Genomic DNA, 25,518 nt, shown 5'->3' on the forward strand with positions numbered 1-25,518 from the left:
GACACAAACCCAAACAATGGTCCTGTTGTTGAAATGCGTACAAGGAAAAGGACATGCATAACTCCTATTGTAGTTTTTCCCTATTTATATGATTACACTTGTAAAGGAGAAGGGCCTTGACATAGCAGAGAGGTTACAATAATATAAATCAGTTTATTATTCATTGATCTAATTAAGACACTTTACTGTTGTTAAAGAGAGATGTCAATGATTGGCTGCCTTAAATCACCCTCTTAGTCCACTCCAAAGTCCAAAGTTATACTCAGTTGGTGAAGAGCAGCTTCCCCTGAGTTTGAGCTGTAGTCTGGGGAAAATCCATCGTCAGTGTCACCTGATTTAACCGTGGTCCCTTATGGAAAATAACTTATACTGGTTGATCCTCAGTTCACAGAGAACACAGATTCAGCGTCAGCTCTTCTGCGTTTCTGTGTTAGTTGGAGAGTCCATGGATTGCCTATGGATGAGCAGAGAGTCTCGGATGAATAACGGACAACATAATGGCTGTCAAACATTCTGATGCGATTGACAATAAAAGAGAACGGAGTGATGGAAATAGTTCTCACTCTATGCTGGTTGTCATAGGTCTCAATCAGGTCCTCTTCCTCAGTGAAAGGCGGTGGCTCCTTGCAATCCTGCATTAGAGAAAGCTGGGCACAGACAAAGACAAGATGGCAAGGTTAATACAGTCTTTAGTCAGTTGTTTGAGCATCAATTCAAATCAGAGAATAAACCACTGATTTCCGGGTCCCTCACCCCCTCAACCATGGCATCCTGCATGCTCCCATTGGCGGTCTCCAGTTTGATGAAGAGGATGGCGTCATGGACAGAGAGAAAGAGGAGATCTCGTGTCACCTCCTCATCGAAGAAGGACAAGTCTTCCATTTTCCGTACAATTTCATCTGGAGTGTTAGATGCCAGTTAGAGAGACCAATAACAACAGCAAAGAACCCAATGCAGAAGGCAGAGCTGTCCAGTGCTGAAACAGACTGGCACAGACACCACCAGTTATCAGAATGTGAACCTCCAAGCAGACCAACAAAACACAACCATTATTATGGTTATTATTATTATCATTTTGGGGCAGCAGGTAGCCTAGTGGTTAGAGCATTGTGCCAGTAACCAAAAGTTTGCTGGATCGAAACCCCAAGCTGACAAAGTAAAAATCTGTCATTCTTCCCCTGAACAAGGTAGTTAACCCACTGTTCCCCAGTAGGCCGTCATTGTAAATAAGAATTTGTTCCTAACTGACTTGCCTAGTTAACTAAAAAAAATATGACATGGACATTTTGATAGTACAATCTGCTTTTAGTTTATTCTAAACCACTTGGCAGCATTGAACAAACATTACACAGCAGAATTCTTTGTAAGAAAGTGATAGCACTGTCCTGATAACACTACTAAGACTTTAAATAGTGAAATATACTGTATTGTTTTTTATCCCAAACCGTACCGTCACAGCCTGCAATGTAGACATTGACTCCGATGCGTAGGAACTCTTTAATGACCTGTAGAGGAAAGAGGGGGGATAGATTAGTGTGACACCAAGCCATTTATCTCACAGGGTTAAGCTTTGTAATCACTAAACACACAAACCCTCTGATGAAACGCATTCCTGCACCCTGAGATTGCTACAGTAAACAGAGCAGACACAGGGAAATATTTAAAGTAGTATTCTGACGTTGTTGAACCGGGGAGGACCACCCTCCTCAGTGAATTTCATAAAAATACAAATTGTGAAACATGAAAAAAAGTTATCCTTTTTACATAAAACTATACTAAATACATTCACGTCACCAAATAATTGATTAATACACACTGTTTTGCAATGAAGGTCTACAGTCGTGACACAAATATGAATTTTCACAAGGTCTGCTGCCTCAGTGTCTTTAGATATTTTTGTCAGATGTTACTACGGAACACTGAAGTATAATTACAAGCATTTCATAAGTGTCAAAGGCTTTTATTGACAATTACATGAAGTTGATGCAGAGTCAATACTTGCAGTGTTGATCCTTCTTTTTCAAGACCTCTGCAATCTGCCCTGGCATGCCGTCAATTAACTTCTGGGCCACATCCTGACTGATGGCAGCTCATTCTTGCATAATCAATGCTTAGAGTTTGTCAGAATTTGTAGGTTTTTGTTTGCCTCTTGAGGATTGACTAGAAGTTCTCAAGGGATTAAGGTCTGGGGAGTTTCCTGGCCATGGACCCAAAATGTTGATGTTTTTATTCCCCTAGCCACTTAGTTATCCCTTTTGACTTATGGCAAGGTGCTCCATCATGCTGGAAAAGGCATTGTTCGTCACCAAACTGTTCCTGGATGGTTGGGAGAAGTTGCTCTCGGAGGATGTGTTGGTACCATTCTTTATTCATGGCTGTGTTCTTAGGCAAAATTGTGAGTGAGCCCACTCCCTTGGCTGAGAAGCAACCCCACACATGAATGGTCTCAGGATGCTTTACTGTTGGCATTACACAGGACTGATGGTAGCGCTCACCTTGTCTTCTTCGGACAAGCTTTTTTCCGGATGCCCAAAACAATCGGAAAGGGGATTCATCAGAGAAAATGACTTTACCCCAGTCCTCAGCAGTCCAATCCCTGTACCTTTTGCAGAATATCAGTCTGTCCCTGATGTTTTTCCTGGAGAGAAGTGGCTTCTTTGCTGCCCTTTTTGACACCAGGCCATCCTCCAAAAGTCTTCGGCTCACTGTGCGTGCAGATGCACTCACACCTACCTGCTGCCATTCCTGAGCAAGCTCTGTACTGGTGGTGCCCCGATCCCGCAGCTGAATCAACTTTAGGAGACAGTCCTGGCGCTTGCTGGACTTTCTTGGGTGCCCAGAAGCCTTCGGTTACTAGTCCAACACTCTAACCACTGGGGTGGCTACCTGCCGCCCCAGAAAGATGACTCACTATAACACTGTAGTAAGGGATATTTTGTCTTTGAATGAACTTTGGCCTGTAAAATCTATTCTGTAGAATATCATATGGCTGGTACCAGTAGTAGAGTCCGACCTACCAGTCTGAGGGACTTGACGGCCACCACGTCTAGGAAGGACACGGCTGAGAAGTCCAGTACCAGGCTGTGGATCTGGACCTTAGGTACCGACACCCTGACTGGTAGCTCCAAGGCCCAATCCACACGGACCTCCACCTCTGGCACAGGCCAATCCCCGTCCTCCACCTGTCCGGACTCCCGCCCACTGTCCTGCTCGCTCTCGAAGCCCTTGTTGTCGACACCCAGGGAGACCTCGGATACTACCTCCCCCGTCTGGGTGAACAGAGGTTCAACCAATCAATCAATCAATAAGTCAAATGTATTTCCACAACCTATCTTAAAATCCTAACTGGTTACCAGGGACTGTGCTCACTTTACAGAGCAAAACTAAATGAGTGCAAAGGGTTGAAAAGAGACTGAAAGATGGAATTTCCCTGTTTCAAAAGATTCTGAGCTGAACAGACGAATGTTATCAATAATCAGATTGTATTGTACCTCTGTCGCCCTCAGTTTCCCTTTCTTTATGAGTTTGTGAATCTTCTTGAGGGCCTTATTCCTCTTCTTGAACACTCTGACAGAGTCAAACCCCACCTGCATGTCAAAGGTCAAATGCACAACAAACTTTCATCTTGCCTGCTTGTAGAATGATAAGGCCTATCCACAATCTATACAATGTCATGGGGAAATATACTGAGCTCACTCACCGTGACTCTCAATCGTTCTTTGAAGTAGTCAATGTTGGCAAAGTAGATGGGAGCATTGCACTTAAAAATCTTAATTCCGGGAACTTCTGCAATCTGACAGAGGAAGTCCTAATTATTGCATTTATTTCTGGCATCCATTTCTGGTATATATTAATTAGAGTTCAAACATTCCAGATGTCTTACATTCTTGTAGTCTTTCATGTTCCTGTATATGTTTGTGCCGGGTATGTTTCCAAGTGTAGAGCATGCAGGACTATGGATGAGGAGGAAAATATATATTTTTATAAATTAAATATATTTGTCTTAGTGCCATCCTAATCATTTCTATTTTGTAGACAGAAAATATAAATAATGACACTTTAAACTAGGACACATCAAGCATATGAATCCTAGAATCTCTTAGCAGTTATTTTTTTTAATGCTTATTTGTTTTACATTATACAGCAGTGGGTTTGGGAAGGTTGATATTTCTAATGACACGAGCTGAAGACTTCAAAGCCATCCTAATAGCCTTTGATTACAGAAGAGGCCTGCTCAGTGTTACCCATAGTTTCGCTGACTGACGTCTGTAGACTCTTATCTACACAGCGGTGAAGAGCATGTGGTCAAACACGCGAGCCAGGGAAATCTTTTGATCTTCTGATTTAGGGTTTATAATACAGAGTCAATACTGTAGTGTACACAACAATATCAACATCAAAATATGACATCTAATCTAGGCCTTCACAGAATGCATCTAGTAATGTATGTGATTGGTTCCATTGCATTGTGTTACGTGCTGTAGGTGTTATGTGTCACTCACAACTGTGTCCGGACCACGACAGTTCCCATCTCAAACACCAGGCCAGCCAGAAGTCCCACGTCCAGTCCCAACACCACAGAAGCCAGGCAGGTCGCCAGCCAGATGAACTTGGAAAATAACAAGTTTCAGTTTTAACTTATGATGAGATCCAGCAGAGAAAGTCCTAGTACAATTGTTACATTGAAGTGAAATACAGTGGATTGGGTGACATCAACACACTACGGTATCTTTACTGCCAGTGATTACATGTATAGTTATTCCATGAATCCATGCATGTATTCCAAGTTGATCATGCTTTCACGTCCTCTACTTCAGGTGATTGAAAGTGGATGGTGCTCTACACTGTTGCTGAGTGTCAGTGTTACTCACACAGTCTGCTCTGTTCTGTCTCCACAGTGTGGGCACCTCTGTCACCTGCATGAACATTCCCTTCAGGTTGGCGATGACGATGGCTGCCAGCACTGACTGTGGGACCAATACAGAGCTGGATTAGTGTGTTAGTCTACAGTAGGTATTCCCAAACTGGTATGCGCAATGCCGTCGGGTACGTCAAATAACCATTTTCAAACAGTACATTTATATTTTCCAACAGGGCTATACATTTGGGTGAGTTTTTTTTCTCGTCTGAGTAGCCTCGTTTCACTGACAAAAATAAAATTAAACCATTTAGTGTTCAGCGAAATAACAACACAACGTCAAATACAGGTAGCCTAGTCAAATAATTAACATCCAATCACATTAACCGAAAGGTTGCTAGATCGAATCCCCGAGCAGACAAGGTAAAAAATCTGTTGTTCGGCCCCTGAACAAGGCAGTTAACCCACTGTTCCTAGGCCGTCAAGTGTAAATAAGATTTTGTTCTTAACTAATTTGCCTAGTTAAATAAAGGTTAAAAATAATAATAATTATAATAATAATAAACCGTTACTCTTTCGCAGGAAACCTTCACTGTTGTGACATTTAGAAACGAAACATGACAATTTGAAAAATAAGCCACAGGAGTTTTTTGAGCAAGAATAAAGACTACTTTCAAGTATTAAGACATGTATAAAAGATACCATTAATAAGAAGGGTCTAGAAGCGTCTTATAGGGTGAACTACAGAGTGGCTAGGACAGGCAAGCCCCATACTATTGTGGAGGCCTTCATTCTTCCTGCTGTCGTGGACATGGCTGGGACACTGCTGGGGGAAAAGGCAAAAAAAACTATACAGACAATGCCTTCATCAAACACTGTTTCACGACACATGAGTGACATGGCAGGAGATGTTTTGAAACAATTACTGCTTTGCATACACGCCAGTGAATTATATGCGTTACACCTGGATGAGTCAACAGACATGTCGGGCCTGGTACCCTGGTATATGTCCGTTATATTTATGGGGGGTCAATTAAGGAAGACATCCTCTTCTGCAAACCACTGGAAACCATGACATGAGAAGATCATTTTTAAAGTACTGGACAGCTTTGTGACATCAAATGGACTTCAAGCTGTGTTGGTATCTGTACTGATGGCGCAAAAGTCATGACAGGGAGACATAGTGGAGTGGCAACGCGCGTGCCATCAGTTGTTCCTGATGCCACTTGGGTACACTGCAGCATCCACCGTTAGGCTCTTGCTGCCAAGGGAATGCCTGACAGCTTGAAAGACGTTTTGGACACTACAGTGAAAATGGTTAACTTTGTTAAAGCAAGGCCCCTGAACTCTTGTGTATTTTCTGCATTACGCAATGACATGGGCAGCGACCAACACTTTTACAACATACAGAAGTGCGCTGGTTTTCAAGGGGCAAAGTATTGACACGTTTTTTTTAATTGAGACACGAGCTTAAAGTTGTCTTTTCTGACCCTAATTTTCACTTGTCTGACAGCTTGCATGATGAAGAGTTTCTCACACGACTGTCCTATTTGGGTGATGTTTTTTCTCGCCTGAATGATCTGAATCTAGGACTACAGGGACTCTCCGCAACTATGTTCAATGTGTCCGGAACAAAAGTGAGGCTATGATTAAGAAGTTGTCGTTCTTTTCTGTCTGCATTAACAAGGACAACACAGATCTTTCCATAATTCGTTTTTTGTGTGCAAATGAACTCAAGCTTACGGACAATGTCAAATGTGATATAGCGAAGCACCTGAGTGAGCTGGTTCTGCAATTACGCAGGTACTTTCCCTAAACGGACGACACAAACAACTGGATTCGTTATCCCCTTTCATGCCCTGCCTCCAGTCCACTTACCGATATCTGAACAAGAGTACCTTATCAAAAATGCAACAAGCAGTTCTGTGAAAAATGAATTTAATCAGAAGCCACTGCCAGATTTCTGGAGTTCAGAGTTTCTTGCCTTGGCAAATCGCGCTGTTAAGACACTGATGCCCCTTGCAACCATGTACCTATGTGAGAGTGGATTCTCGGCCCTCACCAGCATGAAAACTAAATATAGGCACAGACTGTGTGTGGAAAATGATTTAAGACTGAGACTTTCTAATACAACCCAACATTGCAGAGTTATGTGCATCCTTTCAAGCACACCCTTCTCATGAACTTGTGGTGAGTTATTCACAATTTTTTGATTAATTAATAAGGTTTTATATGTAAGATGGTTAAATAAAGAGCAAAAGTATTGATTATTATTATATTATTATTTGTGCCCTGGTCCTATAAGAGCTCTTTGTCACTTCCCACGAGCCGGGTTGTGACAAAAACTCACACTCATTCTCATGTTTAATAAATGTATCGTATATAGTGTGTGCGTGGCAGGCTTCCAATGATGGCAAAAAAACATTTGAGAGTGCGCTGACCCTGGTGCTCGAGGGGGTACGCAGCTGGAGGTTGAATGTTTGAAGGGGTACGGGACTTTAAAAAAGTTTGAGAACCACTGTTTTACAGCAATCCCATTTCACACTCTGCATTATCATTGGATGTGGTTGATGAGTTGACCCATTATACAGCTTGGATCTCTTCCTCACCTTCTGCAGGGGTTCCAATAGGTTCCCGAGAGCCAGGATCACAATCATTACCATCACAGCTGAGATGATACCAGCCACCTGTAAGAATAGTACACACGTTTGTAACGGCACCCTGTTAATGTGTGTGTGTGTGTGTGTGTGTGTGTGTGTGTGTGTGTGTTTCTTGCCTATAAGTACTGTATAGTGTACCTGACTCTTGCCGCCGGTGCTCTCCTGTACAGCGGTGCGGGAAAGTGCAGTGCTTGCCACAAAGCCGGAGAAGCAGCCACAGAACACATTACTGAACCCGAACGCTATCAGCTCCTAGGACACACAGGGAGAGAGCCTGGTCAATCTACTGCAAATGATACATGGAGCATCGCACACGTTACAGCTGAGAAGCCAGTGTCAATCTGCAAATGTTGTTCTTCAACATACTGTACCGGTGCTCTGCTGTGATGTCATAGAGACTAGGGCCTTGATTTAGAAAACATTTGCATTGGTGCTAATTTGCAATATACAAATCCTGTTTTGGTAGGGAGTGTTGAGTTACTGTAAACCCATTGAAAAAAGCATTTAAGTGATACTTACTATAAAAACCAACACAGTGTTTTAGTGGTGTTCTGACTATGTGTGTGTTTGTGTGGGGTGACTCCAAAAAATAGATATTGGCAACAATGCTCACATTGCTTCAGAGAGACATTAGGAAGGTCATATTAAACTCTTGGCTATAGAGACTCTCACATCACAGGTCGACTCCCGCAGTGTGAGAGAAATTCTGCTTGGGGAAAGAACTTGATTGGCAGGAAGTTTGGAACGTACCACACACACACAAGCATACACACCTGATTGCCATTGATGGTGTAGTCGTGTTTTGCAGCGTAGACCTTGGCCACAGAGACAGCTACTGCATAGCCCACTACCGCTGTAGAGAAACTGGAGCCCAGAATGTTCCACAGCAGCTCTGTGTTGGGAGGCTGAGCTGGAGCAAACCTGTGGGACAAACACCTCACAAGTTACATTGGAAAACATCATGTATTTTACAGTTTTGATATTGTGTTTGATTCAGGAAGTGTACAGTAGCCAATTTAACTGAATTGAACTCATATTGTTGTTTAAATAGTCTTTCAGTTATGTTTGGTATGGTTAGGAATGTTTCTCCATGCCATTTGTTGATATTATTGTTGGAACCATTTGTTAATACTCTGATGGTAACACTACAAGCCAAGTTGGTCTGGTTAGGATAGCGCCTGCTGAATGACTTAATGAGGATGACCATAAGATTCCAAGTCTGTCAATAAAAAACTCCAAAACATCCTCTGCTTTGGGGACAGGAAACAGGAAGTGCCACAGGAAGGGCTCTCACCCCCTGGGGATGCTGTGCACAATGCTGGCACCGTAGCGCGACTCCAGCTCGGTGGCGTAGGAGATCCCAGCAGCAACCACGGTCTGGGAGAGAGGGGGGTGGATTGGGGTGGAGATAGAGACAGTTGGACACAGGAGAGGCGAGACATGATGGTTTACTGTACACTTAAACATGTATCACGCATGTAACACACACATATGGGACACAGGAGATACGCACATATACAGTCATTTCATCTTTAGGTTATAGTTATTTTATCACTTAGGATGATGTGACTTGGTGGAGAAGTTCTAAAAACACCCCCATTAATAGTAGCCCATAATATCCTTAGAATTCTCCGTAGACCCTATTACATGTTTGGATATTCTGCATTTTATAGAATCTCAAACACGGATCGTTATCATTTCACAACAGTAAAACATTGACTGTGAGCCATTCCACTTCCTACCACAATCACTTCGATGGGGATGGGGACAGGAATCTTGTGCCGGAATTTGGAGTTGACCTCTTTTACAGCCATGACGATGACAATGGTGAGAAGCCCGGCCGCCAGGTCAGCTCTGTTGGTCTGTCTGATGTTGGTAAACACGTCGATCAGCGTCTAAACAGAGGAATTGGTCATATGTGGTGATCTTTATGTCTGACTCTATCCCTGAGATATGCATTTTGTTCAATGCAAAGTAGTCCTTCGAATGAACCTAGTTGGATAGAATGACCGCTACATAGAAAGCTCTTTCGTTGTTATTTTGTCAATAACCATGTGTTATTTGATGGATAGAAAACTCTGTTGTTTTTTTCTGAATGAATTCTCCGACACTAACAGCCAATCAAAAGGAATCTAGACAGATGTTCTTCTACAGTGTGTATTAGAATATTGGACCCTCACGTAGAGGATGGAGAAGCAGCCGCTGTGGTTGTTAGTGGGGACGGAGAGGACTATCTTCAGCTGGGAGATGAGGACGTGGAAGGCAGCGGCCGTGGTGAAGCCGCCCACCAGGGGGTCTGACAGGTAACGGACCAGGAAGCCCACCTGGAGCAGCCCCATTACCACCTGTATGGGGAGGAACACCTGGTCACCATGGAGATACAGTAGACCATATGACTTGACCAGCAAAAACTCTTGATCCAAGTTAAAGGCTATCAGGGCTCAGAGTTGTTTGTCAAGACCTTATATTAATATGAACAAGATGGTGTCAGATCATTGTGGGATATCAATGTCTTCCTCTTTGCACTGAATCTTTAACTCAATAATTACCTGGAACAGCCCGACCAGCACAGTCATGGAGGACGCCACCATGATCCTCTGGGCCTCCATGGCCTCCACGTCCACCACAATCCCATCAGCCTCTGTTCCATTCACACCGGTGCCATTCCCAGGAAGCAGGAAGTGGTCATCGGGGGCGAGGGTCAACACGACGGAGCCCACCATGAGACAGGTGACGGGGAACGGACCTGAGGGGTGGAGAACAGGCAAGGGAGACACCTGATAAGTGCACGCGCAATTTATGCCACCTTTGTAAATGCATTGTTACATATTTGACTTGATACTTCTCTGCCTCCTTCATTAAACGTCCAATCACAGGAGATGGATGAGTTCATTAGTCATTGGTCAATGGTCAGTCCAGGTGTCAGTCAGGTGGAGGGGTGGGCCCTACCTACAGAGATGTGTCTGGAAGTGCCCAGCAGGAAGTAGGTGAGGATGGGGAAGAAGGCAGAGTAGAGTCCATAGACTGGAGCCACGGACACAAGCAGGGCATAGGCCAGGCCTGAGACACAAGGAAATAAACCACAGAAAATGAGCAGTGTTTGTCTTCTCACATGAGGACTGACGAGGGGCAACTGCAGTCTGACATGTTTACTCTGTCAAGATGGATGACTTTCAGTTTCAACAACCTGTTATTTCAAAGAGCACTAAACAAAACTGTCTAAGCATGAAATGGTTCAAAGCAGCTTGCCATGGGTGATTACAACAGTGAGGAAAGAATGCCATTTGGTCACACTGGATAATCAAAAAGTTGCTATTTGTGGAATCTACACAGACTACAGTTGGTTTAGACAAAACTGGGACGCACACCTTGTAAGCTGCACACCAGACCAGTGCTAACACCAGAGATTACATCGCTGGGAAGCCACTCTCTTATTGGGTATCTGGAGAGCCAGTCAATGACAGGAAAGACTCCTTTCACAACCTTCAGGGCCTGCCTACCTGAGCAGCTGCATTGGAAAAAACAGACATTTCATGTCAAACATTATTACAGTCAGCATAGATACAGACAGACAGATTCACTTCTCACAGACCAAACATACACAATGTTGCCTGTTTTCCTTTCAGTAAGACTATTAAAACCTTGTCCAAACTGACCCACAGGTGCGGCTGAGTCTCTCCCTCAGGGTCCTCTCCTCCCGGGCCTGCCTCTCGTTGTCCTCCTCAAACGTGGGGTTGGAGTAGATGGGTCTGGACACGGTGTATGGGTACAGGTTCTCTGGAGGGTGGGCATCCATACCGCTCCACCTGCTGAGGAGACAGACATGATGGCGATGTTTACATGGAACACCACCAGTGAGCACCAGTGCCTTCCCTTATGAAGTGTAAACATCTTGAGCTAGAAAGAGTTTCTGAAGATTTGCTTGACAGAGAGATATACAAATGGGATAGAGCTGGTCTTTTAATTTTTTTTACAATCTTTATTAAGAGCTGTCATTTTATTGTGAGGAACTGCAGTTTTATCCGATTTTTGTCCTCTGTTATGTGAGTGATCTTACAGACCTATTCAATCAAACCTGGCACTTCCAGGGTAGTGAGAAAGCCTGTTTGAATGTATATATACTCTTCTCGCTTTCATTTCTCTCTGCTTGTCACCATATATTTTGGGGAATGGCACACATAGCCAGCCAGTGAAACCTTTGCTTTATCTTATCAAGTGTGAATTATAATGACACAATGATTTTGTGACAATAAAAAAAATTAGTGACCTGATATAGTGACTGCAGAAAAAACAGGTGTCAGATTTAACTGGGGAGCTTCCTCCATGTTTTTATCTAAGAGGAAATTTGATTTGTATCTTTCCAAAACAGTCAATAAAATATAATTCATTACATGATGTCTGAGTTTATCACCAAGATTATTCTAAGGTCAAAAGGTCAAAAACACAAAACAGGACAGTATTATAATTTAGGCACAGTCATGTTAGGCTACAGTATCCATGATTTCTATAGTAGATTTGTCTAATAATTTTTTTCTTCACACCTTGTGATGTTTTTCAGGTTCTGTTAGAGGAAAACCCCCTCATATATGGTGTCATTGATTGCTCCGGAGTGTTACAATGGGACAGTTAGACAAAGTTTTGGTCATAAGATCTCCCTCTCTGTTTTTGACCCAGTAGTACTGCTTGTTGGGTTTCAGCATCGCACCATAGCCAAGAGCATCCTTAGCTTGATCTCACCCCAAAGCTGTCACTAAGGAACAGGGTTACCAACGACATAGCGGTGCCAGGCTAAGAATACATCCAAAACACAGCATAGCCTAGCCTAGCCTAGCCTAACTAGGGTAAAATCTGGGGAAAGCTAACCACAGTTAGGAAATGTAATTTTTAATGCACATGTTAGTCTGCGAGTGAATAAGACACACTTTTATGGCATAGGAAAACACTGGATGGCCGGATAGGGGTGGGTCTGATATTCTACACCTACACCTAATATGACACCAGAGGCTTGAGGGAAAGATAGAGTTTGTGTTCAACACAGAACAAACTCTCTCTTTCATTAACTGTACATTCACGAGTCAGTGGATCAGAGCCAGAGTTGGGGGCTTGTCCCCCAATCAAAACCATTGTAAGTCGCTTTTAATAAAAGCATCAGCTAAATGGCATATATTATTGTAATTGTTATATAAAGGCCACCACCACAGGGCTTTCAAAAGGTGCACTACAGACCAACGTAGATATCCTTCTTTGATAACCTCTAATCATTTTAATTCAGTGTTCTATTTTGGGATATTACTTTAATTATTTTCTGATTATGTCTGAAGAATTGTGTTCACAATTTGACCATGATGTTTGTCCATTTTGTTTGGCTGTTGGATGACCACACAGTTGCATAAATATTTACAAATCCATGAGTCACAAATTAAAACATTCAAAAAAAGAATTCTACTTCTACAAAAGTATTGTGTCATAATCACGTACCTGATCTCCTTGGGTAGTTGTTCTATATTCCAGAATGTTGCTCCTTTTCAGAAGTGAATAACAAAAGTACATCCCACGAATTGACCACAAACATTACACATCCTCTTACAAACAGTCTAGGACTAATTCTTCAATGTCATACTCTCCTTCTCACTCTCTCTCTCTCTTTGTTTCTTAGAGCCCCATCCCTGTGTGTGTTTGTGTTTAAGGCTTATATGAGGGTGGGGGCCGGGGGGAGTTGGGGAGCAGAGGGGTATGTGTGTCTGAGTGTTGCCGGTGGAGGAAGCACAAGGGAGCTATAGAATCTACAGAGCCCAACAGAAAATTCTGCCAAGGGTGGCTGTGTGTGTGTGTGTGTGTGTGTGTGTGTGTGTGTGTGTGTGTGTGTGTGTGTGTGTGTGTGTGTGTGTGTGTGTGTGTGTGTGTGTGTGTGTGTGGGCATCTATAGTTCATGTTGACCTGTGGAGGTGTAACTGATTACTGAAAGTGGGACTGAATGCACTGAACGTTATTTGGCCCTGTCCTTAGCACAGAATGTTCAGTAAGGTCCCTCACCGCTACAATACTAGAGCATGAAACAGTGAGTAGACTATTTTACACATATTGATACAAGTATCATCACAGTGAACTTGATGCTCTTGTCTTGATTTTTTTCATGATAAGCCTTGAGCCAGTAAAGAAGCACTGTTCAGTCTGTCATAGAAGTTACTTGCCAAACGCTATGTTTTGATAAGATCAAATGGGTTTGTTTTGTGCCAAGCCCTGCTGTGTGTGTGTAAGTGTGTGTGTGCTATTTTCTGATTATGTCTGAAGAACTGTGTGCACAATTTGACCATAACGTTTTTCCATTTTGTTTTGTTGTTGGATGACCACACAGTTGCACATATTTTTTTTTACAAATCCACATATCACACATAAAAACATTTAAAAAATCATTCTACTTCTACAAAAGTATTGTGTCATAATCACTTACCTGATCTACTTGGGTAGTTGTTCTATATTCCAGAATGTTGCTCCTTTTCAGAAGTGAATAGGTTTGACCACAAACACTGAAAATGAAATATGCTCTCACAAATAGTCTCTCTCTCTCTCTCTCTCTCTCTCTCTCTCTCTCGGCACATTTCCACTGAGGATTTGCCCCAGTGTTTTACCCAAATGGCTCAGACCTTTCTGTTTCCCTCTATGCGGGCTGGCACCCATGTTTCACTGGGCCATGGCTCCGGTGGACCTGCTCTGACTTGGAGCCGAAGCAATGCCCTGGGTATCTTTCAGCTGGCATTTACATAACAATGGCTAACTGAACCTTAACACCTTCTCACAAAGCAAAAGTCTTGAATGATACGTGTGTTGTTGATTCTGCTCGCCACAAGTCTCTAGTGTCAAACTCCTGATGGAAACACTGGTGGTACCCTGCTGTGGGGGTAAGTCTAGATGGAAAAACCACCATGAGAGCCTCATCCCTGTGTGTGTGTGTGTGTGTGTGTGTGTGTGTGTGTGTGTGTGTGTGTGTCTATAATTCCTGTTGACCAGTGGAGGTGTGACTGATTACTGAAAGTGGGACTGAATACACGGAGTGTTACTTGACCCTGTCCTTGGACAGACTGAACAGTGCTTCTTTACTGGCTCAAGGCCTATCATGAAAACAATGTCATTCCTTTTCCAGTATTGCAGTTGTGACGGACCGTGCTGGACATTCTGTGCTATGCCAAACGCTATGATTTGATAAGATCAAATGGTTTGTTTTGTGCAAGCCCTGCCATGTTACTACAGTCAGCTAGCTATACATCTGAGACCTGACAATGTGTGTGTGTGTGTGTGTGTGTGTGTGAGTGAGTGAGTGAGTATGTGTGTGTGTGCGCGTACTTGTGTGTCCGTGTGCCTGTGTGTTACAAATGTGTGTGTAGAGGGGAGGTTTAAAGATGAATTTTATTATATTTGGCTGGTTGGGTTTACCAGGCAGGTTAAGAGGATTCAATATTGAACATCATAACGTTATGACAGAGGTGTAGCAGTCAGGAAAGCCCAGGTCTTTTTCATTAACAGCAGCTTATCACTCTTCATTCTCCACAAGGAAGCTGTTGTGTGAGAGACTCGCTAAATCAGTCCCAACCCACCAAGCATTTAGGTCTCTGATCTGTGTATAACTCCTCCTTGCAGACCCCCAAGCAATGGAAGGTCTATGACACTCATATTCAAACAGCATGTTTCTAGCCAAATGGCATAATTATACTGCAGTATGCCATGCAGTATGCTCTTTTGTAGCATGTACAGATACTACTGCTGTCAAATTTGTCTGCTGTCTTGATCAACTGACCTCTGATCTTGAACTCCCTCTAGTGGATACTCAAAATACTGGTAAAAAATGTTCAGACTGAAAATAACCACACTGATTTCATAAAAAAAAAAAAAAAACTTTATTGAACTAGGCAAGTCAGTGAAGAACAATTTCTTATTCACAATGATAGCCTAGGAACAGTGGGTTAAAACCTCTTATGGCTGAGGATGGCTAAGATCCCGTTAACGGGATTGATTTGACAACAGCCAGTGAAAGTGCAGGGCGCCAAATTCAAACAACAGAAATCTCATAATTAAAATTCCCCAAACATACAAATATTTCACACCATTTTAAAGATAAACTTGTTGTTAATCCCACCACAGTGTCCGATTTCAAAAAGGCTTTACGACGAAAGCACACCAAACAATTATGTTAGGTCAGTAGCTAGTCACAGAAAAACACAGCCATTTTTCCAGCCAAAGAGAGGAGTCACAAAAAGCAGAAATAGAGATAAAATTAATCACTAACCTTTGATGATCTTCATCAGATGACACTCGTAGGACTTCATGTTACACAATACATGTATGTTTTGATCAATAAAGTTCATATCCAAAAATCTCAGTTTACATTGGCGTGTTACGTTCAGTAGTTCCAAAACATCCGGTGATTTTGCAGAGAGCCACATCAATTTACAGAAATACTCATAATAAACTTTGATAAAAGATACAACTGTTATGCATGGAATTTTGGATCCCCTTCTCCTTAATGCAACCGCTGTGTTAGATTTATAGCATTATAAATATTCACTTACCTTTGATGATCTTCATCAGAATGCACTCCCAGGAATCCCAGTTCCACAATAAATGTTTGATTTGTTCGATAAAGTCAATAGTTTATGTCCAAATACCTCCTTTTTGTTTGCACGTTTATTACACAATCCAAACTCACGACGCGCGGGCAAGTCCAGGCGAAAGTTCAGATGAAAAGTTATATTACAGTTCGTAGAAAAATGTCAAACGAAGTATAGAATCAATCTTTGGGATGTTTTTATCATAAATCTTCAATAATGTTTCAACCGGAGAATTCCTTTGTCTGTAGAAATGCAATGGAACAGAGCTAACTCTCACGTGAACGCGCATGATCAGCTCATGCCACTCTGGCAGACCTCAGACTCATTCAGCTCTCATTCCCCCCCTCCTTCACAGTAGAAGCATCAAACAAGATTCTAAAGACTGTTGACATTTAGTGGAAGCCTTAGGAAATGCGATATGGCCCCATAGACACTGTATATTGGATAGGCATACCTACAAACTTCAGATTTCCCACTTCCTGGTTGGATTTTTCTCAGGTTTTTGCCTGCCATATGAGTTCTGTTATACTCACAGACATCATTCAAACAATTTTAGAAACTTCAGAGTGTTTTCTATCCAAATATACTAACAATATGCAAATATTGCCTGAGTAGCAGGCAGTTTACTCTGGGCACCTTATTCATCCAAACTATTCAATACTGCCCCAAGCCATAAGAAGTTAACTGCCTTGTTCATTGGCAGAACAACAGATTTTTACCTTGTCAGCTCGGGGATTCAATCCACCAACCTTTCGGTTACTGGTCCAACGCTCTAACCACTAGGCTACCTGCAGCCCAGGATTAGTCTGGCTGGGGCCGCCATGCTTCACCTCACCTGGATGCTCTGAACACATGAATCATATCACGTGAGTTATGATTGTAATGTAATATGTGGTTATCATATTGTTCAATATGTGCGTCCATGGCCTTAGGAGGCAAATGAGAATGGTTATGCATGCTTGCTAAGTTATTCAACAGTCACCAAAGGAAACAGAGCCAAGAGGGCCCATAAATGGTGGACCTTTCCCAGAAAGACAGATTTAGGGTTAAGTATGCTTTGTATACTTTTTAGCCAGTAGTTCTGAAAGCAGTGCTCATGAGCCTAAAGTGGTCCCCGAAAATTGCGTACTGTCAAATATATGCATGTACAGTGCCTTCGGAAAGTATTCAAACCACTTGACATTTTCCACATTTTGTTAGGTTACAGCCTTATTCTAAAATTTATTAAATCAATCTACACACAACACCCAATAATGACAAAGCAAAAACTGTTTTTTTAGACATTTTTGCTAATTAATAAAAAATAAAAACAGAAATATCACATTTACATTAGTATTCAGACCCTGTACTCAGTACTTTGTTGATGCACTTTTGGTAGCGATTACAGCCTCGAGTTTCTCCCATTATTCTCTGCAGATCCTCTCAAGCTCTGTCGGGTTGGATGGGGAGTGTTGCTGCACAGCTATTTTCAGGACTCTTCAGTGATCTTCGATCGGGTTCAAGTCAGGGCTCTGGCTGGGCCACTCAAGGACATTCAGAGACTTATCCCGAAGCCACTGCTGTGTTGTCTTGGCTGTGTGCTTAGGGTCATTGTCCTGTTGGAAGGTGAACCTTCACCCCAGTCTGAGGTCCTGGGCGCTCTGGAGCAGGTTTTCATCAAGGATCTCTCTGTACTTTGCTCCGTTCATCTTTTCCTCGATCCTGTCTCCCTGCCACTGAAAAACATCCCCACAGCATGATGCTGCCACTACCATGCTTCACCGTAGGGATGGTGCCAGGTTTATTCCAGATGTGATGCTTGGCATTTGGGCCAAAGAGTTCAATCTTAGTTTCATCAGACCAGAGAATCTTTTTTTCTCATGGTCTGAGAGTCTTTAGGTGCCTTTTGGCAAACTCCAAGCAGGCTCTCATGTGCCTTTTACTGAGGAGTGACTTCCGTCTGAATACTCTGCCATGAAGGCCTAATTGGTGGAAGGCTGCGGATGGTTGTCCTGGACGGTTCCATTTGCACAGAGGTACTCTAGAACTCTGTCAGAGTGACATCAGGTTCTTTTTTATTTTATTTTTATTTGTTTATTTATTTACCTTTTTAGGGGATGGATCAGCTTTAATATTGCGGATAGATTGTTGCCTCCATCAATGTAATTTTCTGCCTAATTTCCAATCCCCCATGTATTTTCTGGGGTAAATATATATATCATACATGCACATACCCATATACATACATACATACATACATACATACATACTTTTTAGAATATGCCTTTATTATTCCCCGCAAACACTACCACCGATCCCCCAATTGGAGTAAACTAATAAACAATAACACTTAGGCTTCAACCTTCAGTTTATACATATTAAACACACTTTACAGACACAATCTATTTTACAATAGTTATATTTTGTTTGTTTTTAGTCCTTCCTTTTAGACCATCAGGTTCTTGATCAATGGAAACAGGATGCACCGGAGCTCCATGTTGAGTATCATAGCAAAGGGTCTCAATATTTATGTAAATAAGTTCTGTATTTTGGTTTTAATAAATGTGCGAAAATGTCTAAAAAACTGTTTTCCCTTTGTCATTACGGGGTATTGTGTGTAGATTGCTGAGGATAATTTATTTATTTTTAAATTCGGGAAAAAGTCAAAGATGTACATCTTGCTAGCTGTCGCTCAAAATGGCAAGGGGCAAAAGCTCATTGGCTGGAACTCGAATTGCTAGGGGCTGACCCCGCGTGGGGGTAATGTAGGGGAAGTTGCTCTGCACAGCTTCCAGCAAAAAGTCAATTTCAAGCTAGGAATTTTGTGGATAATTGAGTTAAGACAGTAGTTCTGCTCGTAGAACTACACATTGACACATCCAGCTCAAAGCGAGAGGTTTATAACATACTTACTAGTTGGCAAAGTTCCAGAGAGTGTCAACTGAGATTTACCCATCATTTCCCTGAGCGCAAAGCCTTGATTTAACAATCAAATGAGGACTAGCACATATCCGGTTGTGTTACTCAACATGGTGATATTGACTCTTGTCTTGGTCATATGCCAAATGAAGAATATTGACTTGTAATTTGATGATGCCAACCAGAAGTTAAATTGTACTTTTACTAATGGGATACCACAAGCACTTTCTTACTGTGTAACCAATTGTGTACTTCATTACCAATATGTTGGTGTCAAAAAGCATTCATTTAAATAAATGTACATAGTACATTTCTAATCATGTCACCTTTATGAGTTACAGTATTCGTTGACAACCTTTTAGGAACATTTATTTAACATCAATGTCTGTCTTTCAGGACAATTTCAGGACATTTTGTATTTTCTGTCCTTTAACACACAATCAAACTATTTTTTTAAAACTATTACGCCAAAGTAATGTAAAAACTTTACTAGAAGGGGGTTATTCATTCTTAACACCTTGGTACAGTACATAGTACATTTCAGATCATGTCACCTTTATGAGTTACAGTCTCCTTTGACAACTGTCTATGTACATTATATGACATCAATGTCCATGTCTTTCAGGACATTTTTAGGACAATTGTGTATTTTCTGTCCTTAGGCACACAATCAAACAATTCCTCAGAGCTTAAATATTACATGGGTCAAGGTTCATTGACGTGAGAGGGGGCACAGACGGCTTGCCGAGCCAATGGAGATGACTTAGCGAGCATCCTCACCCAAGAGGATTACACAGCATTCCAAAGCATAACAGAAACACAGCAGGTTGATATGTGGATTGGACTCTACTGGAAGACTTCTACCAGAATGTGGCAGTGGTCCAATGGGGACCCCTTCCCATACTGTGTGTCTGAGCCTCAACTGGGTGCTAGTAACTGCTGCTCCCTGACCCGTCAGGGCCATGGACAGACTGAACACGCCTCCTTGGACAAGATAGACTGCTCTCTGAAGAGTTTCTTTCCACTGGAAGTAAGACTGACATCTTTTATTGAACAGACAGAGAGAGGAAAAGATAGGCAGAGGTTGCATCAGAGGGCACTAGGCTGGATTCAAACCTTTTCTGACATTATAAACATCTGTTCCAGAGGCTGTGGCTAGACCAGCCGGGCAACAAGACTACGATCTTATTGGGGTTGTTGGGGGATATAATACAGGGACAGGGACAGCATTTTAGCCCCAACAGGGTCCCACTACAGCAAACACTGTCACATGTCGGACACAGAGATGCTACATGTAGCCTACTCCAGCCACCTCTCTCTCCCCACTCTCACTAGGAACAAATGCAAATGTGTGTTCATTTTACATCTGCCCCTGCAATGCCCTCTACTTCTCATCCTGTGTGTCCCTAACCTGCCGCAACTCCTCCAGTGCCCTTTCCCTCTATCTCTCTGTGTGGGTGTATCTGATTGTGTGAGTGGAGTTCCATAATCAAGACCTCTACAAATACTCAGCCCTGCCACTTCCACGCTGCCAGATCGTAGCCTCTGCTCATTCCCTCCGCTCTAACTCTGGTCCCTGTCACCAGTCCCTCGTCTCACCAGTCCTGCTTCCCTGCCCTTCCCTGCACTTGGGTTCAGCTGCTCCCCCCCGCGTAACCGTTTATGTGGTTTCTATTATGAGATAATCATTCCATACTTGTAGACATAGAATACAGAGGCTTGAACTGCACAGTTAAAGAAATGTACAGTATTTAAAAGGACTGGAAGAAAAGCTACCTATTTATGGTAAATAAGCTGAATCCCATGAGTGTGTGTTGCCATTCCTATGTGTAACGCCACCTCTGTGGTGGGTACAGAGTCAAATGCAGAGAGCAGAAGATACTGGGGAAACAGACTTTATTAGGATTCCCAAAATGAACGCCCAAAACAACAGGCGAAAATCGACAGAAAGTAGTCCAACCCTACACAGGGCACAAAACGAACAGGAACACAAACTCGCACAACCTGACAAACAGAAAAACAATCCCGCACAAAAATAGGCGGGCCTAACAGGCTTAAATAGACATGAATCAATAAACAAAAGAGACCGGTGCAACCAAGACCAGCAAACAAACAGAAAAGGAGATCGGTGGCGGCTAGTAGACCGGCGACGTCGACCGCCGCCCGAACAGGCAGGGGAGCCACCTTCAGTGGGAGTTGTGACACTATGTCCCTCTAGAAAAGAGAATGAAGCAGACCATTGTAAGGATGTCTCTGAAATCTAACTCAGGAGCTGACCTCAATGACCCAGTGGTGAAGAAACAGATGTTGGAGCAGGTACAGTAGTCCTACATCTCCCACATCAGAAATCAATGTCATCCTCACTCATTTCACTCTTCTCATGTAATATCAAGTTTATATTCCTATGAATCATATTATTAAACTCGGATGCTTGATTAAAATAGGAGGGCTGCTGGCTTTATCTGGTTTGATCACATCTCACTGATCAGAAAGGAGTTTCCTAATAACGTGAACTTCATTCTAGGCCTACACTAGAGATAACTGCCAAATTAAGCCATTTATCTCAAGACAGTTGAACTTGGAAGCCCTGAAGAAGGTAAGCACTTTTGTGTCACAGTTTTGAAAATGTCCCTCCTTATGTTTAATCGGTTGTTCAGAGTCCCTTGTACAGTGTGTTGTTAGGTTTTGACAGTATGAAAATCAAGCAAGGTGTTCATGAACTAATTCCAGTGAGAGTCTTTATACTGTTGTGTTTGTTTTCTTAGGTCAGTGTGGGTCTGGATGAAGAGGACCAGCCATGATGCTGTAGCAGGAAATTAATGGAAGGTCCAAGAAAACTAAAATAGTCAAGCTCTTTGTAAATAATCCTAGTACCTAATAATATATTACTGTATATAAATAACATTTTAGTTCATCAGACAATGCATTTTCTTTAACTATAGATAGCTTTTTGCTCATGAATGAAAAATATGAAGTACTGTAAATGTATATTAGGATAGATTTAGACTTTAATGTTGTACTGTTCTAACAAACTGTAATCCAAGATTTGTTGGTGTATGAATGTAAAATGTTTGTTGTACATAAGGGCATTTTGATCAATGAAGAGAAGAGGAATAAAAAGGACATTAGTGTTTTCTCAAGACTGTAGTTAAAACATGTACTGTATGGTGACAGTGACGGATTTTCATAGTGTAAAATTCTTTATATTGATGTTACACACTCACTTATGGATGTAACTGTTGACATTCTTAAATAAAATGTTTGATTTGTGACATAAATAATTACCATTATTTTCACCCTCCAGCAACTATTAGTCAGAAACACAGTCTCATGGATAGCAGTGGAGAGGTGTGGGGTTCTTGCCCTTATTCATGTAGTTGGTTATTAATGGCTGTTAAAACCTCTCTGGGATATGTGGGACGCTAGCGTCACACCTGGCCAAAAGCCAGTGAAAATGCAGAGCGCCAAATTCAAATAAATTACTATAAAAAAAATCTAACTTTCATGAAATCACACATGTAAGATACCAAATTAAAGCTACACTTGTTATGAATCCAGCCAACATGTCAGATTTCAAAAAGGCTTTTCGGCGAAAGCAAACGATGCTATTATCTGAGGGTAGCACCTCCGTAAACAAAGAGAGAAAGCATATTTCAACCCTGCAGGCGCGACACAAAACGCATAAATAAAAATATAAATCATGCCTTACCTTTGACGAGCTTCTTTTGTTGGCACTCCAATATGTTCCATAAACATCACAAATGGTCCTTTTGTTCGATTAATTCCGTCGATATATATATCTAAAATGTCAATTTATTTAGAGCGTTCGATCCAGAAAAACCCCGGTTCCAACGTGACTACAAAATATCTCAAAAGTTACCTGTAAACTTTGCCAAAACATTTCAAACTACTTTTGTAATACAACTTTAGGTATTTTTTTTATGTAAATAATCAATAAAATTGAAGACGGGATGATCTTTGTTCAATACAGGAGGAAAACGAACTGTAGCTAGCTTTCTGGTCATGCGCTTCTATCTAACAGTACACTTGAAGTGACCCTCATTCTGAACAGGGCTACTTCTTCATTACACAAAGGAAAAACCTCAACCAATTTCTAAAGACTGTTGACATCCAGTGGAAGCGGTAGGAACTGCAAGAAGGTCCCTTAGAAATCTGGATTCCCAATGAAAACCCATTGAAAAGAGTGACCTAAAAAAAATATTTAAAACATCTGAATGTTTATCTTCGGGGTTTCACCTGCTAAATAAGTTCTGTTATACACAGACATGATTCAAACAGTTATAGAAACTTCAGAGTGTTTTCTATCCAAATAAGATGCATATCTCATCTTCTGGGGATGAGTAGCAGGCAGTTGAATTTGGGCATGTGTTTCATCCAGACGTGAAAATACTGCCCCGTCACCAAGAAGTTTTAATGAATCACCTTGATAAGCCAAACACCATGAATCAGTTAGTGAAGGTTCAAAAGATTTGAAAATCTACATTTCATTTATCATGTTGTTACTTAGCATTTATCTAAATTGACATAGACAGGTAAGTTCAACTACATCCTAACTACTTGTAAAACTAAGTTCCAACTAAATAAGTCAAACAGGACCTATGGGCTTTTGAACATCCAGAATTACATTGCAATTTGTTAACACAATTGGGGATTAGGCTGCCATAGCTCTGCAGGTACCACACACACACACATATACATATACAGTGCCTTGCGAAAGTATTCGGCCCCCTTGAACTTTGCGACCTTTTGCCACATTTCAGGCTTCAAACATAAAGATATAAAACTGTATTTTTTTGTGAAGAATCAACAACAAGTGGGACACAATCATGAAGTGGAACGACATTTATTGGATATTTCAAACTTTTTTAACAAATCAAAAACTGAAAAATTGGGCGTGCAAAATTATTCAGCCCCTTTACTTTCAGTGCAGCAAACTCTCTCCAGAAGTTCAGTGAGGATCTTTGAATGATCCAATGTTGACCTAAATGACTAATGATGATAAATACAATCCACCTGTGTGTAATCAAGTCTCCGAATAAATGCACCTGCACTGTGATAGTCTCAGAGGTCCGTTAAAAGCGCAGAGAGCATCATGAAGAACAAGGAACACACCAGGCAGGTCCGAGATACTGTTGTGAAGAAGTTTAAAGCCGGATTTGGATACAAAAATATTTCCCAAGCTTTAAACATCCCAAGGAGCACTGTGCAAGCGATAATATTGAAATGGAAGGAGTATCAGACCACTGCAAATCTACCAAGACCTGGCCGTCACTCTAAACTTTCAGCTCATACAAGGAGAAGACTGATCAGAGATGCAGCCAAGAGGCCCATGATCACTCTGGATGAACTGCAGAGATCTACAGCTGAGGTGGGAGACTCTGTCCATAGGACAACAATCAGTCGTATATTGCACAAATCTGGCCTTTATGGAAGAGTGGCAAGACGAAAGCCATTTCTTAAAGATATCCATAAAAAGTGTTGTTTAAAATTTGCCACAAGCCACCTGGGAGACACACCAAACATGTGGAAGAAGGTGCTCTGGTCAGATGAAACCAAAATTTAACTTTTTGGCAACAATGCAATGCAAAACGATGCAAAACAATGCAAAACGTTATGTTTGGCGTAAAAGCAACACAGCTGAACACACCATCCCCACTGTCAAACATGGTGGTGGCAGCATCATGGTTTGGGCCTGCTTTTCTTCAGCAGGGACAGGGAAGATGGTTAAAATTGATGGGAAGATGGATGGAGCCAAATACAGGACCATTCTGGAAGAAAACCTGATGGAGTCTGCAAAAGACCTGAGACTGGGACGGAGATTTGTCTTCCAACAAGACAATGATCCAAAACATAAAGCAAAATCTACAATGGAATGGTTCAAAAATAAACATATCCAGGTGTTAGAATGGCCAAGTCAAAGTCCAGACCTGAATCCAATCGAGAATCTGTGGAAAGAACTGAAAACTGCTGTTCACAAATGCTCTCCATCCAACCTCACTGAGCTCGAGCTGTTTTGCAAGGAGGAATGGGAAAAAATGTCAGTCTCTCGATGTGCAAAACTGATAGAGACATACCCCAAGCGACTTACAGCTGTAATCGCAGCGTGGGTGGCGCTACAAAGTATTAACTTAAGGGGGATGAATAATTTTGCACGCCCAATATTTCAGTTTTTGATTTGTTAAAAAAGTTTGAAATATCCAATAAATGTCGTTCCACTTCATGATTGTGTCCCACTTGTTGTTGATTCTTCAAAAAAATACAGTTTTATATCTTTATGTTTGAAGCCTGAAATGTGGCAAAAGGTCGCAAAGTTCAAGGGGGCCGAATACTTTCGCAAGGCACTGTATATATATATATATATATATATATATACACACATATATATTTTATATATATATATATTTTTTAAAGTCCTGTTTTCTAACAATCGCTGGAAGCTCTATGATACTCAAAATCAAACAGCATGTTTCTAGCCAAA

At 41.7% G+C, this 25,518-nt stretch overlaps 1 protein-coding gene across 1 annotated transcript; it reads right to left on the reverse strand.

Moving 5' to 3' along the window:
* Positions 1-131: 131 nt before the first annotated feature.
* slc26a4 (solute carrier family 26 member 4) lies at positions 132-13,283 on the reverse strand. The gene is made up of 21 exons (XM_036944753.2): positions 12,997-13,283; positions 11,175-11,327; positions 10,887-11,026; positions 10,468-10,578; positions 10,068-10,264; positions 9,699-9,863; positions 9,261-9,413; positions 8,813-8,895; positions 8,292-8,439; positions 7,657-7,770; positions 7,468-7,545; positions 4,872-4,967; positions 4,503-4,609; positions 3,884-3,953; positions 3,701-3,793; positions 3,492-3,587; positions 3,018-3,269; positions 1,451-1,505; positions 754-899; positions 564-647; positions 132-454 (listed from the first exon to the last, which is right to left on the reverse strand). The coding sequence occupies exons 2-21, from the start codon at positions 11,312-11,314 to the stop codon at positions 431-433; spliced, it is 2,352 nt and encodes a 783-aa protein (XP_036800648.1). The 5' UTR covers positions 11,315-11,327; positions 12,997-13,283; the 3' UTR covers positions 132-430.
* Positions 13,284-25,518: the final 12,235 nt, after the last annotated feature.

Source organism: Oncorhynchus mykiss, chromosome 15 (genome assembly GCF_057628025.1).
Source record: "Oncorhynchus mykiss isolate SJ-2025 chromosome 15, ASM5762802v1, whole genome shotgun sequence".
Taxonomy (NCBI): Eukaryota; Metazoa; Chordata; class Actinopteri; order Salmoniformes; family Salmonidae; genus Oncorhynchus; species Oncorhynchus mykiss.

Bases quoted from the DNA above. Each gene is read 5' to 3' on its own strand.
- slc26a4 (XM_036944753.2), bottom strand. From the start codon at position 11,314: ATGGATGCCCACCCTCCAGAGAACCTGTACCCATACACCGTGTCCAGA. The intron at 10,579-10,886 runs GTGTGCGTCCCA...CTTGTGTCTCAG, and splicing joins TCTGGTGTGCAGCTTACAAG to GCCTGGCCTATGCCCTGCTT. The intron at 8,896-9,260 runs GTAGGAAGTGGA...CCTCTCTCCCAG, and splicing joins TCCCCATCGAAGTGATTGTG to ACCGTGGTTGCTGCTGGGAT.